At 37.4% G+C, this 10,358-nt stretch overlaps 1 protein-coding gene across 4 annotated transcripts in view; it reads right to left on the bottom strand.

Annotated features, from left to right (window-relative positions):
* SAP130 (Sin3A associated protein 130) overlaps positions 1 to 10,358 on the bottom strand; it is a 92,882-nt gene that overhangs the window by 21,133 nt on the left and 61,391 nt on the right. For all 4 annotated transcript variants that reach the window (XM_023741365.1, XM_023741368.1, XM_023741366.1 and 1 more), the window contains exon 15: positions 10,031 to 10,135. In XM_023741365.1, the coding sequence (XP_023597133.1) occupies positions 10,031 to 10,135 (105 nt within the window). The remainder of the gene's footprint in view (positions 1 to 10,030; positions 10,136 to 10,358) is intronic.

The following is a 10,358-nucleotide window of genomic DNA, read 5'->3' on the forward strand; positions in this document are numbered from 1 at the left end:
GGGGAGGGTCTGAGTGTGAGTGGATAACGTGAGGGAGTGTGTTTGTGGTAATAAAACAATTTTGAATTCTGATTATGGACAAATCTATACGTGACAAAATTTCATATTACTATGTAATAAAAAATACAAGTGCATACAAAAACTGGTGACATCTTAATAAAGTTTGTAGCTCACTTATTGATATTGTACAAATGTCATTGTCGGTCTTTTTGAAAATGTACTATGGTTAAGTAAGATGTTATCACTAAGGAAAGCTGAGTGAAAAAGACATGGGAGTTCTCTATACTATTTTGCAACTCCTTGTGAGTTTTAAATTATTTTAAAATAACTGAAAAAATGGGGGTGGGGGTTAGAGTTAAAGAATACTATGGAGTCAAACAGAATTAAGACAAAATAACCAGGATGAAAAACAAAAATAAAGTAAAAAAAATTTGCTGTGTTTCCAAAAATTCTCTCCCCCACAAAAGCAATGAAAAAAACTGGGAAAAATTGTTAGAATCAACCTTTTTCAAACTCTGGAAATGAACCAAAGGCTTGCAGCAATTTGGCAAAATTAATCAAGAAAAGTAGTTGAATCTTGGTAAGAAAAAAGAATTCTGTGGTGTTTTAACTTGCCCTGTTTGTACCGCATACTCATTCTCCAACTCCATGGTAGCCTTGAAAACCTACAGCCCACAATCAAACCAATAGCTTGGCAGCCACCAGAGGTAGAAGAACAGGGTTGGAGGATCTTCAAATCTTCATTCTCAAAGGATTGTTTATTATTTGACTCGTCTGGTGGTTCCCCAGACGACCTCACTTGTAAGGTAGTCCTTATTTGAAACGTAAACAGCATTTTCACTGGGGGCATTTGTCTTAAACAATTAGAAGCAACTGATTAATTCTGTACTTCCCTGAAGCAATGGGTAAAACTAGGGCAAATACGAGGCTACCCAAAAAGCATAAAATGAAAAGATGGGTAATGAGATGTTCACAAGGGCTTTGAGAGCTCTGACATATCATTGGGAAATCTAGAAGGCCACGCACATGCGCAGGCCCGGGTGCAAACCCAGGGCTGAACACATGCCCAGGAAAGTCCTGAGAAGGGCCTCAGCTCTGACCTCTGGGAAACTGAAGCTCTGCACAAGTAGGAACTAAAGTCTAAGCTGGAATTGCAAACTGCCTGGATGACTATCTAAGGCATGCTCCAAAACACAGACAGATCCTTGGCAACGACTGGGAGATTTACTGAATCTAGGTCTGCCAGTCTGTCCATACTGTGGTGCTTATGTGTTGCTGTGATACTGGAACTTTTGTCACTGGTATTTCAAATACCAACAGGGTGACCCTTGGTGGACAGGTTTCAGTGGATCTTTCAGACTAAGACAGACTAGGAAGAAGGACCTGGTAGTTTACTTCTGAAGAAATTGGCCAGTGAAAACCTTATGAATAGCAGTGGAACACTGTCTGATATAGTGCCGGAAGATGAGCCCCTCAGGGTGAAAGGCACTAAAAAGACAACTGGGGAAGAGCTGCCTCCTCAAATTAGAGTCAATCTTAATGACGTGGATGGAGTCAAGCTTTTGGGACCTTCATTTGCTGATGTGGCACAAATCAAAAGGAGAAGAAACAGCTGCAAACATTCATTAATAATCAGAATGTGGAATGTACAAAGTATGAATCTAGGAAAATTGTAAGTAGTAAAAAATAAAATATAATGCATAAAGAATGGTATCTTAGGCATTAGCGAGCTGAAATGGCCTGGTACTGGCTATTTTGAATCAGACAATCATATGGTCTACTGTGCCAGGAATGACGAACTGAAGAGGAATACCATCGCATTCATTGTCAAAAAGAACATTTCAAGATCCATCCTGAAGTACAACGCTGTCAGTGATAGGATACTATCCATATACCTACAAGGAAGACCAATTAATACGACTAATTCAAATTTCTGCACCAACCACTAATGTCAAAGATGAGGAAATTGAAGACTTTTACCAACTTCTGCAGTCTGAAATTAATCAAACATGCCATCAAGATGCACTGACAATTACTAGTGATTGGAATGCAAAAGCTGGAAATAAAGAAGGACTGGTAGTTGGAATATATAGTCTCGGTGATAAAAACGACACTGGAGATTGCATGATAGAATTCTGCAAAAGCAATGAGTTCTTCACTGCAAATATCTTTTTTCAACAACATAAATGGCGATCATACACATGGACCTCACCAGTTGGAATACACAGGAATCAAACTGACTGTATCTGTGGAAAGAGACAATGGAAAAGCTCAATATTATCAGTCAGAACAAGGCCAGGGGCCAACTGTGGAAAAGACCATCAATTGCTCATATGCAAGTTCAAGGTGAAGCTGAAGAAAATTAAAATAAGTCCACAACAGCCAAAATACTACCTTGAGTATATCTCACTTGAATCTGGAGACCATCTCAAGAACAGATTTGACACACTGAACACTAATGACAGAACACCAGACAAGTTGTGGGAAGACATCAGCAACACTATATACGAAGAAAGCAAAAGATCATTAAAAAGACAGGAAAGAAAGATCAAAACGGATGTAAGAGATTCTGAAACTTGCTCTTAATGTACAGTAGCTAATGTGAATGGAATAAAAAATGAAGTAAAAGAGCTGAAGAGAAGATTTCAAAGGGCGGCTAGAGAAGACAATTTAAAGTATTATAACGAAATGTACAAGGACCTGGAGTAGGAAACCAAAAAGGGGAAGAACTTGGTTGGCATTTCTCAGGCTGAAAGAACTGAAGAAAAAATTCAAGCCTCAAGTTGCAATTTTGAAGGATTCTATGGGCTAAAGCAGATGGAAGGAATACAGTCATAGTACCAAAAAGAACTGGTCGATGTTCAACTGTTTCAGGAGGCAGCATATGATCAAGAACCAATGGTACTGAAGAAGAAGTCCAAGCTGTACTGAAGGCACTGACGAAAAACAAGGCTCCAGGAACTGATAGAATACGAAGTGAGATATTTCAATAAATGGATGCAGCGCTGGAGGTGCTCACTCTATGCCAAGAAATTCGGAAGACAGTTACCTAGTCAACTGACTGGAAGAGATTCAAGATTCATATTGGTGCCCATTCCAAAGAAAGGTGATCTAACAGAATGCAGAAATTATCAAACAATATCATTAATATCACACACAAGTAAAATTTTGCTGAAGATCATTCAAAAGCTGTTGCAGCAATATGTTGACAGGAAACTGCCAGAAATTCAAGCCAGATTCAGAAGAGGACATGGAACGAGGGATATCACTGCTGATGTCAGATGGATCTTGGCCTAAAGCAGAGAATACCAGAAAGATGTTTACCTGTGTTTTACTGATTATGCAAAGGCATCCAACTATGTGGATCATAACAAATTACGGATAAAATTGCAAAGAGTGGGAATTCCGTAACACTTAACTGTGCTCATGAAGAACCTGTACATAGACAAACAAGCAGTCATTCAAACAGAGCAAGGAGATACTGCATGGTTTAAAATCAAGGAAGGTGTGCATCATGGTTGTATCCTTTCACCATACTTATTCAATCTGTATGTTGAGCAAATAATCTGAGAAGCTGGACTATATGAAGAAGAATGTGGCATCAGGATTGGTGGAAGGCTCATTAACAACCTGTGATATACAGATGACACAACCTTGCTTGCTGAAAGTGAAGAGGACTTAAGCACTTACTGATGAAGATCAAAGACCACAGCCTTCAGTATGGATTATATCTCAACATAAAGAAAAAAAAAAATTCTCACAACTGGACCAATAAGGAAAATCATGATAAATGGCAAAATGATTGATGTTGTCAAGGATTTCATTTTACTTGGATCCACAATCAACATCCATGGAAGCAGCGGTAAGGAAATCAAACGATATGTTGCACTGGGCAAATTTGCTGCAGAAGACCTCTTTAAAGTGTTAAAAAGCACAGATGTCACTTTGAAGACTAAGGTGCTTCTGACTCAAGCCATGATATTTTCAATTACCTCGTATGCACGGGAAAGCTAGACAATGAATAAAAAGACTGAAGAAGAATTGACGCCTCTGAATTATGGTGTTGGTGAAGTGAAGAATACTGAATATACCATGGAGTGCCAGAAGAACGAACAAGTCTATCTTGGAAGAAATACGACCATGGTGGGCCTTGGAAGTGAGGATGGCAAGACTTTGTCTCATGTACTTAGCACATGTTATCGGGAGGGACCAGTCCCTGGTGAAAGACATCATGCTTGGTAAAGTAGAGGGTCAGCGAAAGAGACAAAGACCCTCGACGAGATGCACTGACACAATGGCTGCAACAATGGGCTCAAACACAGCAATGACTGTGAGGATGGCACAAGACCAAGCGGTGTTTTCTTCTGTTGTACGTGGGGTTGCTATGAGTTGGAACTGACTCGACAGCACCTAACAATAACAAAGGTGTTTAAGGAAATCTGTCTTCAATCATTAGCTGACCACTAAGCTGAGAAGAAACTCTGGTGAAAATACAAAACAAAGATACAGATTTTACAGAACTATTTCAGAAAAATCAAGAAACAAACAACAAACACCACCACCACCAACAACAAAAAGCAACAAACTCTGAGGAGGGGGGAGGATCTGAGTTCCAAACTTGCCACTTTCTATTGTTTTAAATGTCAAATTTTCAACACAATATTACAATATACAAAGAAATAATACATACGCCCCATTTACAGGGAAAAAGCAATCAACAAAAGTGTTACCTGCAGCAGTCTAGACGCTGCACTTTCTAGACAAAAAATTCAGATTAGCGAAGGACTAAAGTTAACCGTGTCTAAACAACTACAGGAAAGTAAAAGAATGATGTGTCAGCATATAGAGAGTATCAGTAAAGAGACTGAAATTATAAAAAAGAACCAAATACAAATTCTGGAGTTGAAAAGTACAATAACGATAATTACTCACTAGAGGCATCCAGTAAAAGATACAAGCAGGCAGAAGAAAAAAAATCCACAAATTTGAAAATAGGTCAGTTAAGATTAAATAGTCTGAGGAAGAAAAACAAAACAAAACAACAACAACAACAAAAAAACCAAAAAAGAGGAAATATGATTAGAGTCTCAGAGACATGCAGGATACTACCAAGTACACCAACCTATGCAAAATGAAATCCCAAAAGGAGAGGAAAGAGAGAAAAGAGGAGAAAGAATACGTGAAGAAATTTCCCAAAATTTGATGAAAATATTATCACTCATATCCAAAAGTTCAACAAACTCCAAATTCAATGAATTCAACTCAAAGTACAGGAACCAGCTCTAGATACACCATATTTAAACTGTCAAAAGCTATTATGGATTGAATCGTCTCCTCCTCTAAATACATTTTGTAAATCCTAACCCTATACCTGTGGAGGTAATCCCATTTAGGAATAGGATTTTCTTTGTTAATGAGGCCATATCACTATAGGGTGTGTCTTAGATCTAACCACCTTTGAGATATAAAAGATTAGGCACAAAGAGGTGTAAGCATGAATGGGGAAATACAGATGCCATGTGGAGATCTTCAAGGAATGCCAAGAACAACCTATAGAAGTTGAGACAGTGATTTTTCCCCAGAGGGGTCAGAGAGCCTTTCCTTAGAGCTAGTGCACTGAACTTGGACCCCTAGCCTCTTAAACTCTGAGAAAATACATTTCTGTTTGTTAAAGCCACTACTTGTGGTATTTCTGTTACAGCAGCACTACATAACTAAGACAGAAGTCAGCACCAAAATGAATTTTGAAATCAGAAAGAAGTAACTCATCATACACGACAGGTCCTCAATAAGACATAAAAAGTTGATTTCTCACCAGAAACCATGGAGGGCAGAAAAAAGTGGGATAAAATATTCAAAATGTCGAAAGAAAAAAGACTGTCAACCAAGAATTCTATATCAAGTAAAAATGAAGGAGCTGATGAAAAAGTGGAAATGGACAGTGGCAATGGCTGCATAACCATGGTGAATGTAATTAACGTCTCTGAATAATACACATAAAAATGGTTGAAATGCCCAATATTTTACTATACGAAAAAAAGCAACCTATTCAGACATTTCCAGATAAACAAGAGAATTAGTTGCTAGCAAACCTGCCCTACCAAAAAATGTGAAAAGGAACCCTTCAAGCTAAAATGAAAGTAATCTAAATAACAACTTGAAATAACATGAAGAAATAAACAACATTCATAAAGATAACTACATAATAAATATAAAAGACATTATAAGTATATTTTTATTTGTAACTCATTTTTCTCCTACCTCATTTAAAAGACAATTGTGTTGATGAGCACACAGTATATAAAGATGTAATCTGTATGATGGTAACAGCAAAGGAAGGGGGAAGAACAGTGCTATATAACGAGGAAAGGTTTTATATGCTATTAAAATTAAGTTGGTATTACTCTGAACTAGACTGTTATATAATTTAAGATGTTAATTATAACCTCAGGGCAGCCTCTAAGAAAATAACTAAAAAAAAAATATGTAAAAGAAATAACATGGAAATAACATGGTACACTATAAAATATTCATTAAACTCTAAAGAAGGCAGTAATAGAGGAATAGAGAAACAAAAAGACATAGAAAATAAATGACAAAATAAGAAATAACAGAGGTATGAATCCCGTGTTATCAGTAATGAACTAAGTAGATAAAACACTCCAATTAAAAGGCAGAGACTGGCAGAATAGATAAAAAACATAATCCAAGTATATACTGTGTACAAGAGACATACTTTAGATTCAAAGGTACAAACAGGTTGAAAGAAAAAGGATAGAAAAAATATATCATGCAAACTGTAACTGTGAGAGCTATAATGGCTACACCAGGATCAGATCAGACAAAAGACTTTAAGATAAAAATTGTTACTAAAAACAAAGAAAGACATTTTATGTTAAAAAGGTCACTCCAAGAAGATACAACAAATTATAAACATACATGCACGTAAAAATGGACACCCAAACTACATGATGTAAAATCTGACACATCTGAAGGGAGAAATAGACAATTCAACAATAATAGTTGGAGATATCGAACCCCACTTCCAATAACGGATAGAACTACTAGACAGAAGTGATCTTTGAAGAATGGAACAATATTATAAACAACCTAACAGACATCTATAGAACATTCCACCCAACAACAGCAGAACATATACTCCAGTGCACATGGAACATTTTCCACAACAGATGATATGTAAGGTCACAAAACTAACCTCAATAAATTTAAAAAACCAAACCAAACCCACTGCTGTTGAGTCTATTCTGACTCATAGTGACCCTACAGGACAGAGTAGAACTGCCTCACAGGGCTTCAAAGGAGTGGCTGGTGGATTCGAACTGCTGACCTTTTGGTTAGCAGCCAAACACTTAACCACTGTGCCACCAGGGCTTCAATAAAATTTAAAGGGGACTAAAATAATACAACGTATGTTCTCAGATCATAACTGAATGAAATAAGAAAAATCAATAAAATAATTTGATTTGTGAAATTCACAAATATATGGAAATTAAACAACACTCCTAAATAATCAGTGAGTCACAAGAAATTACAAGAGAAATTAGAAAATACTTTGAGATGAAAGAAAATGAAGATACAATGTATCAGCATTAGAGGAATGTAGCTAAAACAGTGATTAAACAGAAATTTACAGCTGTAAATGCCTACATTAGAAAAGAAAAAAGCTCTCCAATTAACACTAAACTTGCACCTTAGGACACTGGAAAAAGGAGGAAACTAAACCCAAAACAAGGAGGAAGTGAATAATAAAGATTATAGTGGAGAAACGCGAAATAGAGTGGGAAAACAATAGAGAAAACCAACAGCACCAAAAGCTGGATCTTCGAAAAGATCAACAAAATTGACAAACCTTTTAGCTAGACTGGCAAAGAAAAAAGAAGGCTCAAATTACCCAAATCAAAAAACTACAGACCATTATCACTGATAAATATAGACATAAAAATCCTCAACAAAATCCTAACAGAATGCGGCTACATATAAAAATGATTATACACCACAACAAAGTGGGATTTATCCCAGGAACGTAGTTAAATTAATGAAGTCATACCGGAGTGGGGTCGGTCCTAATCCGAATCCCTTCTGAGTGGCATTTTATAAAGAGAAGGACGCAGGAAGAGAGTCACACACACAGAAAGGAAACAGCATGTAAGGATCCATCTACAAGCCAAGGAACACCAAGAAATGCCTGGGGGCTGCTATAAGCTGAAAGAGATAAGGAAAGATCTAACAGAGAGCACAGCTCTGCTGTGGCGCGGAATTCAGATACCTAGTGTCCAGAACTGTGCAAAAATAAATTTTTGTTCTTTAAAACAACCCACTTTGTGATAGTTATGGTAGCTCTAGGAAACTAAGGCAGGATCCAAACTTAAGAAACTGTCATACAACAATGCACCAAGACGCGTGCTCTGTATTCTAACTTACATGACAAGAAGAGGGCAAACACTGTTCCAAGTACTTGTGATGAGTTTTTATTATTTTGACAAAAGCTTTTAAAGGTCATGGAACAGCAGTAATTTTCCCCATTGATTTAGTGCTTTGTTTGCATGGTTTTAGCTTGCACCATCATTTTTACAGTCGTGCACTAATGTGCAAAACGAGGACTGTATGTACTTCTACATCAAAGCTTTGTCCTGTTCTTTCTTGGCCTGACACATTCTGACATCAGGGAACACAATGGCTCATTTCTTCATGCTCTTCAACACTCTGCTCAGAGAAGCCTTTCTGTTTACCCTGAGTCATCACCTTGTCCTCCCATGACTTTATAGTCCTGTCTCAGTTTCTTAATGCTGCTGTAACAGAACTGCCACAGGTGGGTGGCTTTAAAGAAGAGAAACTTATTTTCTCACAGTTCATGAAGAAAGAAGGCTGAATTCAGGGCACCAGCTACAGGCAAAGGCTCTCTCTGTTGGCTCTGGGGGAAGATCCTTGTCTCAGCTTCTAAAGCCCTCATGTTCCTCGGTTCCCTGACTATCCTCACATGTGTTGGTTTTCCCCAGTTCATGCTTGCTTCTCTCTGTGTCTATGCTGCTCTTTATATCACTCAGGAGTGCTTAGGTTTAGGACCCACCCTACACTGATATGACCTCATTACACAACAAAGAAAACCCTATTCCCAAACGGGATTACATCCACAGGTACAGAGGTCAGGACTCCAACATGTATTTTTGGGGGACACAGTTCAACCCATAACACACCCTTTCCACAACTTTCTTCTCCTTCATTATTTATTATTTGTCCGTACCCACTAGAAAGTAAGGCTTATGAGAACAGGCACTCTGGTTTAGTTGCTGCTATATCCCCAGAGCCTAAAATGATACCTGGTATACTGAGGCATTCCATAATTTTTTCCTTGAATAAAGTTTTATGAAGAAGTAGAGCTACATATACCTACATGGTAAACTATTACTGATATAATAAATAAAAAAATACAAGTTATAGAACAATCTGTACAGCAAGATCCTTTTTTAAAGAATCTATTAACTAACCGTATTTATATGAGGAAAAAGACGTAGAAAAACATTTATCATAACTGTTAACAATCAATATGATATCTGGGGAGTGGGGTTGGCAAGGTGGGTGGGGAAGGGGACAATAATTTTCACTTTATACTTTAAATATTTTTATATTGTCTGATTTTTTCCCCTGAAATTATATTACTTTTGGAATTAAAATAAAAAGATAAAGAAAAATCATGCATTAACTATTGTTGTGATGCATTAACTATTGTTTTCACAGCGATAATTACTGGGGGCTTACTATGAGGCAGGCTCTGTTCAAAATGTTTGAATCCATCATCTCATTTATATTCATAAGAATTCTATAAGGCAGATGTTATAAATACGTCCATTTCAGCCGGGTTGAGAAACATACTCAAGTCACACAGCTGGAATGTGGATTTTAAAAGATGCACAGGTGCAAATTATGTAAAACGCTCCACACTTAATAGAAAACCTCTCCAATTACGTGCAGTTGAAAGCCACAGTGCTAACAGAACTGACGTCCTCCTCACCCTGCAGGCCTAGGTGACCCGGATGTGCTCCGCATAGAGCTCTCCACTCGCGGACTGGCCACTTCAGGAGGCTGAGGAGGAATGAGGGTTTTCCGAACTGCCATTCTGAAAGAGACAGACAAATTAGGAAACAGTAGTCCAAGGGCATTAAAGGATAAGCAGTACAAGACATTCATTTGCCAGGTATACATATGGCAAATAAAAGTTCTAAATTGGCTATATATATATATTTATTTATTGTACTTCAGGTGAAGGCTTACAGAACAAATAGTTTCTCATGAAACAGTAGTACACATATATTGTTTTATGACATTGTTAACAACCCCAC

The sequence above is a fragment of the Trichechus manatus genome, unplaced genomic scaffold, assembly GCF_000243295.1.
Source record: "Trichechus manatus latirostris isolate Lorelei unplaced genomic scaffold, TriManLat1.0 scaffold00179, whole genome shotgun sequence".
In the NCBI taxonomy this organism is placed as follows: Eukaryota; Metazoa; Chordata; class Mammalia; order Sirenia; family Trichechidae; genus Trichechus; species Trichechus manatus.